This window comes from Pangasianodon hypophthalmus, chromosome 28 (assembly GCF_027358585.1).
Source record: "Pangasianodon hypophthalmus isolate fPanHyp1 chromosome 28, fPanHyp1.pri, whole genome shotgun sequence".
NCBI lineage: Eukaryota > Metazoa > Chordata > Actinopteri > Siluriformes > Pangasiidae > Pangasianodon > Pangasianodon hypophthalmus.
The window spans coordinates 3,572,540-3,593,951 of record NC_069737.1 but is presented as its reverse complement, the minus strand read 5'-3'; the positions used below and the strand labels follow the sequence as shown (position 1 = coordinate 3,593,951).

Here is a 21,412-nt window from a genome sequence, read left to right as displayed (position 1 = left end):
AACTCACAATTCATTTGAAATAAATGCATGCACTGTAGAATTAGCAGAGTCCCCTTGAAGATGTAGGTCTATTTAGTTATCAGTATAATCAGTATAATCTGATTAATCCTACATACACACTAGCAAGCAACAGATGACCATTGATTTTCCATGTACGTGTGAGACACGGATGTGATTTCAGCAACAATAGCAATTGACAAAGCAACAGCTTGACAAACAACATTTGAATCTCAGATATATGCAGATTTGGTTCAAACGATTGGCTTGAATGTTTCCTTGGGCCAATATTATGGTACGTGCGGTCTGATGTTTCTTCAGTTCCCAACTCATAACTTTAGTTCGTACGTGGAATTAGTTCCCATTTAATGTTTGACACACCAAAATGGATGAAAAAATGGATGAAGCGTGGTTTCATCTTATACGGTCATATACTGACCATATAAGAGAATTTAAATTCTCTTTAAATGTGTATAAAGTGACATTACGAAGAAAAATAAAGCTTGGAAGCTAGTAGCAGAGTTTGCTCCACATAGCTAGTACAGTTAGCTTGCTTTGCTAATCTGCCAACAAAGCGAGAATGAATCTGAGCATGTAAATGAATAAAATTTAACTAGTTAGCTTTAGAACCTATATATAGCTGTTCTAATAATAGCTATATATATTATACCTTTATATAGCTATGTTTAAGCTATATATAGCTACTAAATAGTGTTTCTCATGTAAACACTTGCCCACAAGTGGCAAAAGTAGCAGTCGATACACGCCCACAAGAAACAAATTAAAGCGTCACAAACAACTTGTTGCTTCAGCGTTAGCTACCCTGAGTCAGTACCATGCAAACCCTGGTATCAACAATCTTTAATTAGTTGTTGATACATTACGGTAATGATTTTCTCACAGGATCTTGAGAATTTGTCCATAGTTTCTACTTCAGTAAGAGTTTCTACTCATGTAAAAAAATAGATATCCCAACCACCGTGCTGTTCTGTGAAAAAAATACTCAAATGATTCAAAGATGAAGTCACCTAAACACACACCACGTTCATGAGTAAAGTCTGCCATTTTTTCAGAATCACTTGTTTATCATTTGATAAAGAACATTGGAAAAGTTTCAGAGAGCCACCTACTTACATGTGTTACACTTTTTCACGCCAACCATGTCCACGTTTTTTTCTTTCTTTCTTTTTTTCTGGTAATTTAATTGGTGGCATAATTCAGTGGCATTTGTTTCTGATAATGGCTGCCAACCTACAGCGGTGCTTCCTCTCTGGAGCTGAAGATAACTATTAATGCTGATCACCAACGTTAGCTCTGAGGTATCTAATTTAAAATCCAGTGATTTGAGACCCGTGAACTGATTCTGCATGTTGATGCATTATCTTGTGAAACAGGAAGTCAGAGTGAAGATGTGCTGAAGTGATTGATTTACAGACAATGTTTGAGATATGTGAATTTGCCAATTTTTTATTTTTTAATATGATTGTGTGTGTGTGTGTGTGTGCGCACGCTCACGTGCGAGAGAGAGAAAGAGAGAGAGAAAGGAATACAAATAGAGATTGTAAGATAATTACAGCTAATCTGAAAGCTTACTAATGCATGTAGATGTTTGTGAGAGTGTATGGATTTGTGTGTGTGTGTGTGTGTGTGCGTTTATACTCAGACCTGTGTCTATACACGTCATACCTTCTCCTTGTCCCTGGCTTATCTAATGAAGGCAGCTTGACCAATTAAACTGTAAACAGCGACCTGGTTCAGGTCATTAGCGCTGTATCATGTCACATTAAATTCCCAAATGAACATCACTCTGATAGTATGACGCTAGCTGCTAATGCTAATCACTAATGCTAGTCCTGAGGTGAAAGATTTAGGATCTGCCACTGACATTCTTAATGAATTCTAATAGGGGCCAATGTATTATCTATTACCCAGGCTGTTATTCACTGTTAGCAACATTAGCAATTGTAGCAATATTAGCAATAATTCAACTGTTCACTTATAGTATTAACACTATAAATGCTTACCTCCCTTAGGCCTAGTAAGTATTCAGGTTAGCTTTCAGTGCTGAAGCTATGTGCTAATTAGTAATGTCAATCCTGAGGTGAAAGGTTTAGAGTCTACCATTGACAGAGATGGCAGTAGCTTTACCATTTTTTACTTCTCTCTCTCTCTCTCTCTCTCTCTCTCTCACACACACACACACACGTTTCTTTTACTACCCTTGTGAGGACCTCCCACTGACAATTAGTAACGCAGCTAATTAATGCTATGCTACACCTAAATCTAAACCTAGCCTTAACCTCAGTAGCCCAAAGATAACTTTTTGACTCTTTTTGTCACACATACATACATGTCCACAATTCTTTAAATAGTTAGCTAGCAGGGACCAAATGTATTATCTGCTACCCAGACTTCTAATTACTGTTAGGAACATTAGCAATATTAGCAACGGTACCAATTATTATAAGTGCTTACCTTCCGTAAGCCTATTTGGTATTCAGGTTAGCTTTCGTGCCTGAAAGTCTCCTTGTAATATGCTAATCCTGCGTCCTGACCTTCCCCTCGGCAGAGTAATGCTTTGCCTCATATGTCATAGCCTACCGCCGCCATCTCCCAGTGTTTAGGGGCACATGTCAAACACAAGAAACGATAGCCATGTAACCTAGGAATGGAGCCGAGCTCTGAAAATGCACTCCAGCCAGAAGGTAATTGACCTAATTTAGTCCACATGTGGAGCCTCTGGATGTTGACCCGGAGCTCACTAGAATTGGGAGAATTGCAATCTAGGTCCTGTCTCCTCCATGTATCATTCTATATGAGCTGACAGGGGATCGTTTTAAGCGATTGTTTTAACTATCCTGTAGAAGCATGCCCCCACTGACGGGTGACTCATTCAAGCTAGCATGCAACACTGAAATGAAATCCAGCTCTGGAATAACCAAGAACTGGTTTATTCTTAACTGGTTTATTCCCACTGCTATATTATAATGTTGGTGTTAGTTGGTCAGTATTGGTGTTTATTACTGAATAGTTTGTGGTGAATGTAGAGTATCAATAGTAAATGCAGTTGTTTGATGGTGATGTTTTGTTTGATGGTGGTAGTTGGTTTTTGATTTTAAGCGTTGGTGTTGATTGGATGATGTCTATTGATGTTAAATGCATGTTTTTAATGGTTGATGTTGGTGTTGGGTGGTAAATTTTGTTTTTGTTTGTGAACGTTTGTGTTTGATGGCAAAGATTGATGATTAATGGTAACTATAGGTGTTTGATGGTTGTTATGTTTTGATGTTTGATGGTGAATGTTGGTTTTTGATTGTGAGTATTGGTGTTTGGTGGTGAATGTTGACTATTGTTATTAAATGTAGGTGTTTGATGGTTGATTTTGGTATCTGATGATAATATTTGGTATGTTGATGGTAAATGAAGGTTTGATGTTTTGAGGTCTGTTATGCTTTGATGTTTGATGGTGAATTTTAGTTTTTGATTTTGGTGTTCGGTGGTAGATGTTGAGTATTGCTAGTAAATGTAGGTGTTTGATGGTTGACTGATGATAATATTTTTGGTGGTAAACATAGGTGTTTGAAGGTTGATATGTTTTGGTGTTTGTTGGAAAATCTTTGTGTTTGGGGATGAATGTAGGTGTTTGAGGGTGAATTTTGGCGTTTGATGTGAATATTGGGGTTTCTTGGTGAATACTGGTATTTGATGTTAGCGATGAATGCTTTATGTGGTGATTGATTATGAATCTTGGGGATTAATTTTGAATATTGATATTTGTTAGGTTGCTGCAGTGAAAGTTAGTGTTTTGTTAGTGAAAGAATTGAAAATCTGTGCCCTGTCTCCTTCATGTATTGAACTATTTGAGCTGACAGGGGATCATTTTATCCTGTGGAAGTGTGCCCCCACTGACGGGTGACTCATTCAAACTGCCATGCAGCACTGACATGAGATCCAGCTCTGGAATACCCAAGAACGATTGTTTTGACTCAAGGAAAAGGACCTCCTGCACTGTTGGTGGCAAAATTAAATGCTAACGACGTTAGACTGGTCCTCCTTGATGTGGCAAGTCATTAAAAATGACAAGGCCTGCTTGCACAGTAATGAGGCCTTTCTAGCAGTGAAGGAAGTGTGTCTTAATTTCCTAGCTGCTGGAAGATGAGGAGTGGTGGGCATAATTAAGGCAAGGTTGAAATCTTTAAAGCTTCAAATTTACTAGAATGAAGCTTTGGCTTGCGACTGGAAGATGTGATTGCGGAATGATGTGGTGTAATTGCTGTTCTCTGTCGGTTCTTATAATCGGATTTTTTTTTTAGTTTTAAATGTTAGCATGCTAACAAAAGAAGAAAATGAGAAAGATGTCATGGAAATGAGAGAGAAAGACTTGGGGGTTCTGTACATCTTGAAAACCACAATGATTTTTTGGAGTTTGTGATGACAGGGAATGGGGAAGAGTTTGCTTACAACATTTTTTAAAACTAGTTTGATGGGATTTTTGGTTGGAAATCAAAGTAAGGAATTGGAAATTCCTTTCCCGTACAAAATTTCCATCTATCCCCCTAAAGGGTTGTTTGGTTTACTTCTTGGGGGACCATTAAATATTCCATTAAAAATGTAGAACCCTATATCAAAATGTTTCCCCGTCAGAGTTCCAAGTAAAACCCTTTAGGGAAGCCAAGAACTAGCCAAAGAACCCTTGAGGAACCCATGTCTGATGGTTGAAGTAGCATAATGAGAGCCAGGAAGAATCAATTTAAATGATGTAGGATGAGTTGTTATGAAATGTCTGTGTTGTATTATGGTATAGTGGAAAAATAGCTTTAATGGTGTTTAGTAATGACTTAGATAAATTTAAAATGAAATAGAAATAGCAGAAGTTTGGTTCCTAGGTTGAAGGATTTTCTGTAGTCTACTTATTAAGAACCCATTTTCCTCCCCTAATCTTTTGTCAAACATATGGATATGTTCCACAACTCAGTTTTCTCTCCCTCTTTCTTTCTCACTCTTTATGTATTAACGAACTCTCCCTCTGTAGCTGTTCTTTTAGTGCTTGCATATGGTCACCAGACAGATGGAAGTGCCATAATTATCACTTTCCAGAGACAAATGTGTGAATGACATGTCTAGTAGGGGGAATTACAGTGTGCTGGAGTCTCTCTTATTCTCACACACACCTCTTCCTCATTAGCCGTAATGTTCCTTACTCTCATACACACATTCAGTAAACATGCTTGTGTTTCGTACTTCGCATCACTGGCCAATCCCAATTTCCCGTATTGTTTTTTTTCCGCTAGTTTGCTTGATTGTCTCATTCAGTCATTTTTGCTGATTGCTCTTTAGCTCCTTTAACATACCTATTGATTTTACGTGCAGTAAAATAGATATGTATATATGCATGTGTGTGTGTGAGTGAGACGCTGGCTATGGGCCCATGTGCCTCTTCAGTGCAGTTCTGTGTAGTTTGAAGTGTTTGAAAAGTGAAATGGACCCGGAGGTTCAACAAAATGGGTCAGGAGTGTTTCAGATCTGACAGGGTAACTAAAGCTCTGAGCGTGCCAACACAAAAATTCTCCGCGGAACGTCAACAAACCCAAAGAGTGTGTTTGAGTTCTGCACCTGTGTGTGATCAGTGAAAAGTTTAAAGAATTCTTTCCCCTTTTCACACTCGGTTATTTGGCTTGCCATTTTTACTGCATTAATTTTTAAGAAAACTGACAGCATTATAATGTTAGCATATGGTAGTAAATGGTGGTGTTTATCAGTTTTTTAAATGTAAATGTAGGTGTTTCACGTGATGGTGTTTGATGGTGAACATTGGTGTTTGATGGCGAATATTAACTATTTATAGTAAATGTAGGTAGTTGATGGTTGATGGTTATTTTGTTTTTAGAGGGTGGATGTTGGTGTATGAAGGTGTATAGCGTTTCTGGTGGTGAATCTTGGTGTTTCATGGTGTATGTTAGTGTTTAATGGTGATAGTTGTTTTTTGATTGTGAACATTGGTGTATTTGAAGTAGAATGTTGTCTACTGATGGTAAATGTAGGTATTTGATGGTTGATATGTTTAGGCGTTTCATGTGAATGTTGGTTTTTGGTGGTGAAAGATGGTGTTTGATGATAAATATTTTTATGGTTAATGGTGAACTTTGGTGTTGGATAGTGAATATTAGTTATGGATGGCTGATGCTTTTGATTATGAATGTTGGTAAATATTGGTTGTGTTGGTGTTTGATGATGATGGTAATGTTTGGTTGAAGAATGTTGCTATGTTTTGATTTGGGGGGTTTGATGGTATGTGTTGGTGTTTGGTATAGTGTGTTTGTGAGTGATGGGGAATGCTGTTTGGTGGTGAATTTTGGTATTAGATGGTTAATTTTATAGTTTTGTTGAGAATTGTAAATCCAGCCTTGTAGATTTGATTTCTGCCCCCTTTTAAAATCTTTATTCTTTCTTTCTTTCTTTCTCTGTCTACTTTTCTGCTCTTTCTGTCTGTCTCAATTAGATGCTCAGTGCAGCCTCATAAAGTGCTGCTGGCAAAATTAATTTCAGCTCCTTATTTTGCAATTACTGTGTCAGTATGTGGGTGTATGTGTGGGTGTGTGTATGTGTTTGTGTGTATTATGGTCTGTTTTATTTCTAGGATGCGCGTGGTCAGCAGTGATATTAGCCATAGGATCAGAATTTGTAGAATTTGCATTCCAGTATACTTCACTGCAGTGTTGTATGATTTATAATGTTTGTGCTATACACCTAATACAGCTGTGAGAGATGCTTCAACTGATGCATAACTAATCTACCACTGCCGAGTAAACACACAGACCTCGAAATTAATGACACCCTGTTGTCCCAGGCACAATCTGCTTCCAGCATATCATTTCTCTCACAAATCCTACACCTTCAAATATGAAGTATTATATACCAAATGAGCCCCACTATACCTTGCTGTCCTTGTACAGAATGCAGGAAAATTATTTTAAGAAAACAAAGTATTTAATAGTTCAACCTAAGTACGTTAATAGCTATTGGAACAAAGTATGCTGAGATTTATTCCAGTAAAAAGAATAGAGACTCAAAGGGAGACTTAAAGAGCCGTCATCACCTCTGACAATGCGAGTAAAAGTACTAAGTTGGGAAACAAATTCTGTCAGACTGTATTGTTCAGCCAAACAGCAGCTAGCTATTATGTTAACATTAACGTCAGTCTCCTTGCCAGCTTGCCTACCGTGACCGTTTTGATTGACAGCAGACTAAAGCTTTGTGCTGGCCTGGTGTGACTTGGTCTTTCACAATTTATAATTCCAAAAATAAGAAAAAATTAGTACTTGGGATGGTCAAGGTTGTTTCATGACGATTGAAATTGCTATCTTGGGTGATTTTGGGACGCTGGTTGAAAAAGTTCATTTTAAGCCATGGTTTCTTAATTTTTACTTGACAACATGATGTAAGTGCAGTTACCATGGAAACATGCACTGCTCCGCAATTAACCCGTGAAACTTCATGGCAGCCATGTTTGACAACCTGGTATCTGATGGAGTAGTGTAGGACTGGCTCAGTGTACAAATATTTTCATGAATGTTTAAAATGCTCTGATTGTTGTGTCTGGTTACGTTCTCACATGAATGACCTTGTTGCTATTACTCAAGGTCCTACATGTCACTACTACTATATTTTTCATCTCATTGTCCTTCTTTTAAAATGGTGCTACATGTGTTGCTTTCTTTCTTTGGGTATAAGACACAGGCACATGACATTTATACTAAACAAAAAGAGTGCCAAAAATAGGGTTGTATGTGTGTGTGTGGGAAATGGACAGGAAAAGTGAGAGAGAGGCGAAAGGGGTATTTGTTGAAGACATCTTTCCCTCCAGTTCGCTTTGTTCTTGAGGCAATGTTGAACATTCTTATTGATTTCTTAGCCTAACTAGAGTGCCTCTGTGTGTGTGTGTGTGTGTGTGTGTGTGTGTGCGCGTGTGTTTATACTGAACATGTTGTAGCTGTCTCTGTCTTTGGGTGTGCATGTACGCTCTTTGTGAAGTCAACTGGTAGGAGGCCCATGTAGAAACCTGTCAAGTCTAATTGAACGGCTGATTTGGAGCTGACAGTTTCTCTGTCTCTCTCTCTCTCTCTCTCTCTCTCTCTTTCTCTCGTTCTATCCCTCCCGCTGTGTATCAGTCTCTTTCTCTGTCTCTCTCATTTTTTTCCCATTTTCTCATTTCATGTGGTGCGTCTCAGGATGCAGTCGTGCTCCAAATACAAACATATATCTATTTACTTCTTGCTAGTCCCCCAGCATCCTCAACTGTCTCCATACCTAATTGCTACTTCTCCTCTCCTTCTCTCTCCACAGAATCGTCCTCCTCGGTTCACGTCTTCATGGACACCACCACCACCAGGACGACCACCCGCCCAACTACAGTGTCCACAGCCACCATCTCTACCACTACAGCCACCACCTCTAGCTCTACCAGATCTCCGGCTCTGAGTGTGTTCACTCCGAGGGCTCACACCACTACCGTTGAGCTCCGACCTCCAGGCGGCTCCGGGCCCCTTTCCAGCACACGCCCACCACCTTCCTCCATCCTGCCCAACAACGCTGCAGAGTTCTGTAACCCTACTGTGGAGGCGGAGCTTACCTGGCCCAAAACTCGCCAGGGCCTCACTGCTACGCAGCCATGCCCCTTTGGAACAATTGGTAACAAATGCCATATATAATTATTTAACTAATACAATCTTAATAGGGATCAACTTGTACTTGATCATAGTTTGCCTGCTTGACAGACATATAGATAATCTTTCTTCATCGATCATGTATTTGATATTTTAATTATGTTTTTTTTTCTGACTTTTTCATTCTATTATATTACTAATCACAAAATCACATTTTCCTATTAATATATGCGTTTTTGTTATCTTAGTTATGCCGCCTCCTCAATTTTCAGCCCAGATGTATATGATACAGTTTTAATCTCAGGAGACAGAATTAATGGCTTAGTAAGACAAATATAAAGACCTCATAAGATAAAAATATAAAAAACCTCATAAGCAGAAAAAGAAAAATCAGCGCCCACGGTTGTCTTCAGAAACATAAAATCACACACAAGGACACAAATATCCTTGTTCTATATATATATATATATATATATATATATACACGAGCAATAATAGGAGCAATATATATATGTATATATACACACACACACTAACAGCAGAGAGAACAAGGAAAAGAGGACAAGAGATTTAACCAAAAAGCTGTAGTCTGAATCTGTCTAAATCCAGAGATGAGCTGAAGAGAGGGATTTTCTTCAGTCAATAATCCAATTTGGTGGACACTGATGTATTGTGAGCAGAAGAAACAAGCTGCTGAATCAACTAGGGTTAATTCACACACACACACACACACACACACACACACACACACACACACACACACACACGTGCAGCAAACATAACCCTAAGACATCCACAAACTGACTTATTTATTTCTCAGTAAATACTTGTGTTAAGCAGCAATAACATAATGTATACTTGTAATTAGTAAGTAAGTAAGTAAGTAAATAAATAAATAAATAAGCAAATAAATAGATACATTCTGGCAGCCATAGTGTGATTTTTAAAATGATTCTCCTTTCTGCTGTGAGAAATTTAGAATAAGAAGAATTTAATTTTATTTTAAGTTTAAGAGGTCACTGGTGTGAGTGTGATTTAAATAAGGAATAAATCAGTAATGAACAAGAAAATGATGAGCAGCGAGATAGTGTGCTGCACGTCCCAAAATGTTTTACACCTCTTATACCACAGCAATGTACATTTATTAAAGAATGAGGCATCGTACTTTTTATCCGTTTATAGTTAAGTTTCATGTTGTGGAATGTCTGCAAAAGAAGTGAGTTCCTGTTATCACTTACAGCTCATACAAGTTGTTACTCTTGAAACGATAACATATTAGAACGAGTGAACTGTCAGAGCTGCTGTCAGAGCTGCTATAGAAAATTAATCACCAGCTTCTGACAAAGCTTCACCTTCTTGTAATTTATAAGCTTGTGAATGTTTAGTTCACCGTGAGCTAGAAATGAACTGCTTCCTTTTCCGTCGTCTTTCCGCTCTTTTCTTTGCCAGGTGAATTTGATTTGCACTGCATTATTAGGCTGCTCTAACACTTCTGGAACTTTCTGAATAGAGTGTGAGGGCTTTGAGTGGAGCTACTCCCTTAGTGTAAAGTGTCTGGTAGTGTGCATGCTGTCGTGTCGTGTGTATGCGTGTGTGTGTGTGTGTTTGTGGTTGTTGCTCCTATTATTGCTCGTGCCATTCATTAGTGAATCGGTGGTGCATGTGGGTCGACTGGGACGCTGCATGCTCTGAGATAACGAGAAGCACCACTCAAAGCATCAGAGCCAGGAGATCTCCAGCCACACTCAATCACTAGTGTGTGTGTGTGTGTGTGTGTGTGTGTATGTGTGTGTTTCTATCTCTCTATCATATACACATTCTCCTTCATCTCTCTGTCTTTCTTCTCTGTACTTCTGCAGCACTTTATTCTGCCACTTGTGTTCTGTCTTCTACCCTTTCCCTTTCGTCTATCACTTCGTCCCTGCCCTCGCTGTCTTTCTGTTCTCTACTACTTTCTTACTCACTTTTTCAGTCTCGCTTTTCTCCCTCCTCTCTCTGTCTGCTTTCCTCTTTATCTGCTGGAAGCTAAAGAGAGGATTGGGTAGAGGGAAATGAAGTGTCAGTCAAACTTTATATCAGTTTAATGTTGTCACAGTTTCTCTCCCTCCCTTCCTTCATTCTGTTCTGTTACACTGGCTTGTTTCTGCGTTTTTCTTTTCTCCATGACTGGTGATTAGTTTGCATGATTGGCCGCTTCCACAGGATTGCGAAGACGTGCCGCTTGGTTTGGAGAACAGAATTGGCCCCCAGCAATCTGCCCAACCTCATATCCTGCCCTGTACCTCAAAGGTTTTTACATAAATGTGTTCCAGTCAGGAGTTTTCCGCAACCACAGAATTGCCCATGCTCATTTCAGATCTCTCATCACACACACACACACACACACACACTCTTATATAAAAGCATGGTGGTGGTAGCGTCATGTAGTGAGGATGCTTTTCATCAAAAAGATTTGGCAAGATGGCAACCTGTTCTGTTCTGCATATATACTGTATGTGCGAGCACAAATAAAACCCCAGATATGCAAGTGTCATTAGAGTGTGAGTGGCACTCATTAGTGCTCAGAATAAGATGCATCCCTTTAGGGACCGCATTTGACCTTTCCTGAAAGACCCAACACACACACACACGGATGCAAACTTGCCACCAATTAGTTCTTGTCTCATGCTGTAGGAAATCACATAGCAGTGGTGGTTCATGTGTGTGGATCTCTCCTTCTGGCTATTTGAGAGGGTCTCAAGTCTGTGGATGTTCTATCTGCTGGATGCATAAGTATTCACCCTCCTGAGTCAGTACCCTGTAGAGCTACCTTTGACTCAACTACAACTTAATGATGTCTGGGATAATTCTCTATCACCTTTGTACATCTGAATCCTCATATTTTTGCTCATTTGTTAAGCTCTGTAAGATTTGATGGAGATTCACGGTGTCCAACAGTGTTCATGTCTTGCCACATATTCTCAGGTAGATTGAGGATAAGGCTTTGCCTGGCCCATTCTAAGACATTAAGCTTCTTGGTTTTGAACCACTCCAGTCTAGGTAAGGCAGTGTTCTTAGGGTTGTGGTCCTGTTGGAAGGTGAACCTCCCTCCCAGTCTCTTGCAAATTGGAGCAGGTTTTCTTCTAGACTTGCCAACCCTGACCAGTCTCCTCATCCCTGTTAGTGACCAATATCCTCACAAAATGATGCTACCACCACCATGCTTCACTGTATGGATGGCATTCTCAGTGTGTTCCATTAAACGCAATGGTCAAATAGTTCCATATTTTTCTCGCCACTCTTCCGTAATATCCAGTGGCGTGCCCAGGCTATGGTTGTCCTGTGAGCAGCTTCTCCCATCTAATATTTGGATCTTTTCAGCTCCTTCAGAGAATCTACACTCCATCACTCCCTGTCTCTCTGTCTGTCTATATACATTATATATATATATACATACATACATATATACATTTTTATACAGAGACCTTGTACATTGCTCCTAGGTATCAATGAAGTGTGTGTGGTGTGTGCGTGTGTATTGTTAGGTTTGCATAAACTGCCAAAAGCTGTTGTTATAATGTGATGGTTGTTTACGCGTTACAATTGCACCGTCATCAGTGCCACTAAAAAGCTTTGCGGTTGTGTTCATGGGTCATTTTTGTTTTTTTTTTCATGTTGTAGCACTTCCAAACTGAATTTGGAACGAGCATCACATCAGACACACACAAACACACACACAAACACACATACACTAAGCTGTATTGTGCTACATTTTTCCCCTGTAGGCAATGCCTCATTTGCGTGTATGGGTCCTGAAGGACTGTGGGATCTGCAAGGTCCTGATCTCAGCAACTGCACTTCAGCTTGGGTGAACATCATCAGCCAGAAGGTAAGAACATCTCACAAACACACACTTTACATCCCTGTAATGGTGACAGGTCAGCTGAGGACACACAGAGACCTGCAGGCAATAACACTTATGATGTTGTACAAGCGTTCAATTCTCAGTCCTCACATTATCAAAATATTGAGGTACAGAAGGAGTGAAAAAGCTGTGTGTGTGGTTGTGTACGTGTGTGTGTCTACAGAATCTTTGAGTGAGAAAGAAAAATACTTTCCGTTCCTGCTACGGTTTTTCATTTAAAGTATCCCCTAAAGACAGTCAGCACTCCGTGCTGTTTGTACCTTATTTGTTTTCCTGGAAGAGAAAAATACAAAGTGATCAGCAGAGAAGTACAGAAATTGGTTCATTTAAAGTGAGGCTTCGTGCAAGTGTCAGGTGATTATGGTGGGAGGTGGGGATTTGGGGGTCTATGTATACTTCATTAACCCGGCACAAATGATTTATAAGATGGGAGTTCAGTTTTACCGCAGGTGTTATTATTCTCTGTTAGGCAAATTTATGTGCGAGTGATGCGGCCATCAACCTACAGCGCAAACTTAGACTTTCAAATGAGGATCAAGCTGTCAGAGTAAGTCCTGAGAGACAGAGCGAGCGGTAGGAGATGGAGGGAGAGAGAAGACAAAAAGAGACAAGGGGTGAGGGTGAAAAGGGGAGAAGGGGGGTAGTGGACAGGAGAGAAAAATACAGAGCTTAAATCAGACTCAAGTGTCTGTCTGTCTGCATAATTCTAATAGACATATTTGTCACAAAAACAAGACAGCTATTTACTGGAAGAACACCATACCCCACAGTGAAGCATGGTGATGGCAGCATCATGCTATGGGGCTGTTTCTCTTCAGCTGGGACTGGGGCGCTGGTCAAGATAGAGCGAATCATGGATAGCTCCAAATATCAATCTATTTTGGCTCAAAACCTGCAGGCCTTTGTTAGACAGCTGAAGATGAAGAAACATTTCACCTTCCAGCACAATAACAACTCAAAGCACAAACCCAAGTCAGCAAAGGAATGGCTTCAGAAGAAGAAGATCGTTGTTGTGGAATGGCCCAGTTAGAGTCCAGATCTAAATCCTAACAAAAACCTGTGGAATGACTTGAAGAGGGCTGTGCACAGGAGATGGAATGAAATTGCCAAATCTAGATGTGCTAAATTGGTAGACTCTTACCCAAAAAGAATGAGTGCTGTATTACAAACAAAGGTTCCTCTGCTTTAACAGAGTATTAGTTAAGGGGTGTGCATACTTGTAGGTTGACTAGGTTATTGTAATTTTTTTTTTCTCTAAAACATTTTGATTTGTTTTTTACGTGAATTTTGTTGGATTCTGTATCACGTTAAAGACGGAAAAATATCGAATATGATTTATTTTGGTTTTATTTTTTTTACTCCACAAAAACTTGCAATTTTAACAGGTGTATGTAGACTTATGTCCACTGTGTGTGTCTGTCTGTCTGTCACTATGTATCTATCTATCTATCTATCTATCTATCTGTCTGTCTGTCTGTCTGTCTGTCATCGATCTATCTATCTATCTATCTATCTATCTGTCTGTCTGTCTGTCTGTCTGTCTGTCCGAACTCTAGTTCAGCAGTGAAGGTTTTGTGAGCACAATGATGAAGCCTCATGACTGCCCTCATGACTGAGTCTGTGTTTAAAAGTAATGTGTGACCTTTGTGTTTGGGTTGTTTTCTGCCTGACCTGCTTTGGATAAAAGCACCTTCCAAACTGAATCAACATGAAAGCTAATCTAATCCCAAGAGAACCAAACACACCCTTGTATCCCGTCTGTTGGAATTCATTAAGCCGCCAAACCGCTGAGCCGAGAGGTCCGTTCCTAAAGCCGGGTCTGAACTCGCCCATATCCCCCGTCATCCAGCGCTGAGCTGCTCAAACCCAGCCTGCGGTGCTGGTGTGTGAGGGAAGTTTGCGAGCCTGCGCTCTCACACACACTCAGGCCTCAGCCATTGATTTGATAAGTCATCTTCTGTATCTCAGTGCAATGCTTTTGGATCTAACAAGTGTTGTTTTTCCCTCCCAACTGAATTGGAACATTTCTGTCTAAATTGGAGCAGTGCTCTGAAACAATTCGCCGGCACATGTGTGTGTGTGTGTGTGTGTGTGTGTGTGTGTGTGTGTGTGTGTGTGAGTGATTACGGGAGCTGCCTGGCAGAGATATGCATGGTAATGTAAGTGCCAGCAGTGAGGCCAGACTACTACAAGGCTTCAGTTTATTCCTCGTCATCTACACGACTCTCATTAGCAAATAAACACATTTGTTCCTTCACTGGAGGAGCTTTTTAATTAAATCCTTTCCATGAAAAAAAATATATATATACATATATATATATATATACCCTTCAGAAAGCACCGCAGTTCACTGGAGCTATTTAATTCTGAGATGAGCTTGTAAATGTTTTTTTTTTTTTCCCGTCTTGACTTAAAAGCACCCAACACTGGCTGACTATGCCGCAACAGGAAGTTACAAAGGCGTTTGAGACAGGAATGTATTTTCCGTTGCCCACGGGGGATAGGAGCACTCCTTGATGGTTTTTAAAACCACAGTCTGTGGAAGACAGAAAGATTTTGGCAGCTGTTACATATCGGACAAGGCATTGTGAAGCGCACGAGACAGGAATTGTGCTTCTTCCACTTGGCTGGAGCGTTTAACTGCAGGCAGATCAAATAGAGCCTAAAGGTCTGCGGCGTAGGTAATATCCAGTCTGTGCTTCTGAAAGTCCATTTCTGCATACTACAGGAGTAACTCAACACCACTGTCTGTATCTGTGTCTGTTTAATACACCAAATATCTGTATCTGTATTCTGATTTGAAGTGGACTAAACCTGGATAGATTTTTATTTATTTATTTATTTATTTATTTTAATGAAGACTACTACCAGAATCTATGGAGATGGTGTCCTTTAAGCACCATTTTATTATTGCGCATATGGTTTTACTGAAATGCGTTTCATTTAATAACAATAAAGAGAACGACAAAAAACATTCACTGTGAGTATACTTTTTAAAAATTAATTAAATCAGTTATTTCTTTGGAGATGCCAGCTATTGCCCTGTACACAGCACGATGTGTTATATGAAGCAGCAACAAATAAATAAAAGCATTGATTTTGTTATTTGTGGCCCAGGTTGTTTAGATATAAGATAGAAATACTATATGGTTTTATTTTTGTGCTCTCTAAGGCAGGGTTTAGGTTAGGCTGCTGGAGCAAACCACTGACGATAGGAAAAAGAAAAACAGCAATAACTACTACAGAAATAAATAGTGTGCGTCCTATTTGCGTGCAGATGCAAGGTTCAAGGTTCAAGGTTCTTTATTTGTCACATGTAATGTATGTGACAAATAAAGAACCTTGAACCTTGAACCTTGCGTCTGTATTTGTATTTGTTTAGAAAACATTGTTCACATGTCTGATGTATATGGTTACATTTCTTTTGTGTTGTAGGTAATGTACATGCTTTTACTTTTTTTTTTGCATTTGAATCAGGAACATACATTTTCTTAGTACTGGAATCTGAGAAATATGGGCTGTGGGATTATTGTGAAGTCGCGAAATATATTAAAATACATGTATATGGAATGATCTTACAGCTGAATTCTGGCCCTAAAATGATGAAAGGTCAGGTTTTGACCTAAGTAGGTATTCTACATATAACATTTTTACCTGAACTTTAAGAAATAAACTTTATATAGGTATAAAGTTTGAGAGTCATATTTATTTTTCATAAGAGGGCATTTGTCTCAAGGGTAACTCTTAACACAATGCTACCACCATCATGCTTCGATTTTGTGTAGATTTCTGACATTTAATCCTAATTAAGTACATTTCAGCTCTAGGTTGTAACACTACAACATTCCAGGAGGGTAAATACTTATGTACAACACTGTATATCCTAAGATTAAGATTTAGAATTTTTAATAAGATTCATGAATAAGATATTTGATGCTATATCAAAGATTAATTAATACCTCTGCTTTGTTCAAAGATACGAGCCGGAGAGCCAGCGGCCATCATCTCACGTGAGCTGTCAGAGCAGACCAAGAACCGCATCCACTCCGGGGACATCACATACACGGTGCGAGCTTTGGGCCAGCTGGTGGACCTGCTCGATGTCCAGCTACGCAATCTCACTCCCGGGGGCAAAGACAGCGCCGCTCGCAGTCTCAATAAGGTATAGCAGCCACTCTACTAAAGCTCTACACAACTCGGTCCTCGAGTGTTGGATTATAAATGTGTTTTATATGAGTATGAAATTTTGCGAGCCAGCCGCAGTTGATTTAGCTCCATAGCAAGCTGTTCAGCGTCTTGGATACCTTCCAAGCAGGTTTCAGCCCAAAGCGGCGGCTAGTTGGAAGTGATCACATGCCACGCTAAGATTGTTTGACAGGTATGGAGACGAGGCTATGCAATGGCTTCGATATCTCAGAGTCCAGTCAAGTTCTTTAAGTCTTATTACTAGATTTTCCGTACTTTCAGACTGTTGACACACATTTGCTGGCATATTGTGTAGGTCAGCAATTATGTTTGGCTGCGAAGTTCAGATTGCGAGATTCCAGCATCCAGCAAGAGTTGGAGATGGGTGTCAGGTGGAGAGAGCTAAACAGTAGGTATGGTTTTAATGATGGTAGTCTCTGCCAGGCCTGAATGATCTCCCTGCGTTTGGCTTTACAGTTCCGAGGCCAATAAAAACACTTTCAGCATGGAAGCCGACAAACTACAGAGGATACATTCTCAGTGCTTGTTTTTCCTTTCCTTTCCTTATGGTGCTTGGATCAGCCAATGCAAACTGCCCATGTGCTTCCTGCCTCATTTTGTAAGTCGCTCATGATCATTGTTAGATTTCCTGTAAATCGTGTTTCTTTCTACCTGAGTGTGAAAAAAAAAGGACAGACAGGATTTCAGAGTTCAAGAGAAAGTGGTAAAGTGTGAGGCAACATGTAAAATAGTCACCATTATGGATTATACAAGCACCTGCTCACATCTCAGTTCAGCTCCAGATGGACTTAAGGTATCTCCTGAGACCGGAAGACCACACATTGGGACACATAGGCCGATGTCCTCCTATTGACCTTTGTGTCATTATAGTCAAAGCTCTTCAATTAAGACTAACAAAGTGATGCATTCAAGTTTGAATCAACAGCTTCTCAATTAGTCTATTCACTACAGCAGTACTGACAGGTTTCTGTATATACCACTATACCATGAATGTTTTTGTTAAAAAAAAAAAAAAGCTTTTATAGTTCCAGGCGAAGTGGATGGAGAAGGTTTTTAGCTGCAGGACGTCATGGGGATACTCAGGGGTTAAGTGCATTACTCACGGGGCAGAATAGAAGTGCTCAGTGGGAACTCCATTAGTAACAGATGACTGGGGTAAGAATCACATCCAGTGATGCACACTAGGGACCGAACACACAAACCTTTGCTTTTCAGATTTCCTGAACCATTACACTACTGCTGAATTCTTCAGCTACCTACCCATGTGCTTTCAACCTGATCCCCTGAGTAATTCATACCAGTTCAAGTCAGTAATTATGTATTTGGATTTGAATGGATTTTTTTTATGAATAAAGTTTTTTATGAAACAAATGTGAACCTCAGCTTCAACCTTAATCTTTTTATAGACACTAACACTGTGTATATATATTAAAAATTATAATAATTTCAAAATGAACTATTTTTCCAAAAGAAATATTTTTATCCAGTCAACCACAGTGCAATGTGGGCTATTAAAAAACATCAAATATACAGATGGCCTGGGGAAGGGCTTTATGTAAATATAATTAGAGATATTTTAATGACAAAATACATTTAATTACAGCCAGTTCCAAAATTATTGGAACCAATTATTGAAAACTACAAATTAACAAATTATGTTAATAATAATTTATAGTATGTATACATATGTGTATATAGTATGTATACATATGTGTATACATATATATATATATATATATGATACACACACAATATATATATGTACATATATATATACACACAAACATTTGTTATTCATTCTGTATAACTCGTTTTCCTCACGTGAAGGGTGCCAATAATTCTGCAACTGGCTGTATGTTTTCTTAAAGGGGTTTCTGGTATCCCCCCCCCCCAAAAAAATGTATGTAGGATCTCTCTGTTTAATTCAGCTTCTACATTCACCAAATGAGTCCCTGTGTTTTATTATTGTGTATAGCCCCAGAGGGTAATGAGAATGTTAGCATTTTAGCTTCATTCTGTTCAGTGGAACAACGTCAAGCCTGGAAAACATAGGATCTGTCCATCCACCAATCAAAAGAGAAGGCTCAGACTTGAGAGTGTAGCTCATCATCTTGTACAAGACTGTGAAGTTAGTTGGACTGAAATGCTTTCACCTTCCCCTGACAATAACAAGAAACTGAGACTCACGGGAAAGAAAGTCTTTTTCTCTCTCCTCATCTTTCAGTCTCGCTTCCTCAAGGTCACCCCTCTCTCAGTGCTTCTTTTTCCTGTATAATTCGTCTCATCCCAAATGTCACGCTAGCCTCTGGGTTTGTTCGTCACGCTGCGCTAGCATTATGAACGATCCCTTTGATAGCGGTGCAGTGGGTTTAGCTCACAGTTGAGTCTACAAACCATGAGATCTTCGACACTTCACAGATGAAAGAAGCGTGAGAGCTGCCAACAGTGACGCTAACAGGGAGGCTAACACAGAAGACAGGAGCCTTAGCGCAGAACAGCAGGGCTAGCTTCGAACAAGACCGCCACTGAAACAGTTTAGGAGAAGATGTTAGCACACTGTGACAGGTAGTGAAGGGGGACCAGCAAAGAGTTTCGCGCTGTTTAGTTTTTGTCCGGTGCTGGTTGCTCTGAAGTGCTCAGTAATTCATGTGTCAAAGAGTCCCCCTGCACTGTAAGCTCTGATGGGTTAGCGCGCTAATGCGGTAGGATGAATACAAAGTTTTGTCTGTCTGCTGACATATTTCTCTTTCTTCTCCACATCACTGAGTTTGTTCTGGATTTCTTTGGGAATGTCTTCTTGCCTTTACCTGATGTTCACACTAGCAAGTGACAAAGTGACAGGCGATTGTTCATTCATTGTCCACAATATCAGCAACAGTGGCAAGCGACAATGCAACAGCATAACGAGAGACATTTGAATTGAATTTCTCAATTCTATGCAAATTAGGTGTGATGTGATAAAGTGACAAAACCAAACCACTGGCTCGAATTGTTCCTTAGCCCAAACCTGTGGTGCTTGTGGTCCAACGTTTCTTCTGTTCCCTGCTCACGACTTTAATTACTACCTGCAATTTGTTCCCATTTCCTGTTTGAGATGCAAAAATGGGAGAAAAACTTATAACCGTGGATTCACCTTATCACAGCCTCTCAGTAAATGTTAAGAAAAATAAAACTTCGAAAGAATTAGCATAGATTGCTGGTGCCTGTGGTGAGTGTGCAGAGCTAGTACAGTTAGCTTGTTTTGCTGATCCGTCAACAAAGCTAGTACGAAGCCTAGCATTTCTCACGACAAATTAAACAACAAATTATCTTGCGTTTAAGAAGTTGCTGTTTGCCATCAAGACTAAAAATAAAAAACGTTGGACCGTGCGCACCCACAAAAAACAACAAACAAACAAACAAACAAACAACAGAAGCTAGTGTGAACACAGGGCTAGCATTAATGATAAAGTTGTCATTATAAATTCAGTTAATATTTATACAAGTGCGTATTGTAGAGGTTGTATGTATTTTTGAGTAATGTTTTTACTTCTAATCTTTTCTTCTAATAAAGTTATCTGGGTTTTCAGCTGCAGAAAAGGGAGCGCTCCTGCCGCTTTTTTGTCCAGGTATTTAAACCCTCCTCTTTGCCATCACCTCATTCTCACACCAGTCCTTATTTAACTCAGTGTCTGTGTGTGTGGTGCCTCATGTCCTGCTCTTCATTTACACCGAGGTCATTTTGTGTTTTGTTTGTCCTTTTTTTTTTTTTTTTTTTTTTTACCTACACCATCCCCCATCCTTTGTGGCCTTGAACCAAAACATCACCTCATTTGCTGCAAATTGCTCTTAATAGAGCATAATCTCGAGTCAAAAACGCAGGGACTCCACGGCGTGCATGTTAAAAAGCCTGCGCATGCTCTTCATGTTATTCAGGCCTCAAAGGTTCACACTTATTCCTGGGTGGGTTAAAAAAACTCCCCCAGTCACTGATCTGAAACCGATTTTTATTGGATTATTGGCAAATTTTATCTGCAGATGATGACAAATTAACATTAAATAATTTCCTAAACATTGCATGAATTTGGTAAATGACAGTAATCTCGGCCAATCACAAGCAATTATGCTTGATTTTTTAATTGAAAACAAATTGAAAACTGTTCACTGGAACATAACAGTAATTCATTTTGTACATATTTATACTTCGCTGTAGGTGAGCTGAGATTCAGTGACTGCCGAGGAACAACTGTGTTGTGAAATGTGTGGTGGTATTATTAACTGTTACAGATAAAAAGCTCTCCTTCTCTCTTCCTCTTGCAAATAACTCTCATTTGAATCAATTTTATAAATGTGTGCATATTTATTAAGTTTGAGTACTGAGTACCTTTCCTAAATGTATAACTAGAAGACAAATAAACTAAACTAAACTAAACTAAAATAAACTAAACTAAAATTTAATCTTTTATAAAAGATCAAGATAAAATGTAGGTTATTGTTTTTTTTATTTAAGAAATCAATAAAATTGTAAATACAAACTAGAAAAAGAGCAAAGAAGAGGCAAATTAAAGAAAAAGAAACCACGGCCATTGAACATCATCCAAGATTGTTCTGCTTTATCTTTAGAAGTTAGAGAGTGGTCTTCAATCAGGTCCTGACCTGGAAG

General features: G+C 39.3%; 1 protein-coding gene across 12 annotated transcripts in view; it reads left to right on the top strand.

Moving 5' to 3' along the window:
- The window catches only part of LOC113545763 (adhesion G protein-coupled receptor L3), a 289,900-nt gene that overhangs the window by 194,499 nt on the left and 73,989 nt on the right, over positions 1-21,412 (top strand). For 9 of the 12 annotated variants that reach the window (XM_026945333.3, XM_026945334.3, XM_053230932.1 and 6 more), the window contains 4 exons: positions 8,341-8,685; positions 12,425-12,528; positions 16,541-16,726; positions 20,340-20,378. In XM_026945333.3, coding sequence (XP_026801134.1) covers positions 8,341-8,685; positions 12,425-12,528; positions 16,541-16,726; positions 20,340-20,378 — 674 coding nt within the window. The remainder of the gene's footprint in view (positions 1-8,340; positions 8,686-12,424; positions 12,529-16,540; positions 16,727-20,339; positions 20,379-21,412) is intronic. The other 3 variants (XM_026945335.3, XM_053230930.1, XM_053230935.1) reach the window with 1 other exon arrangement.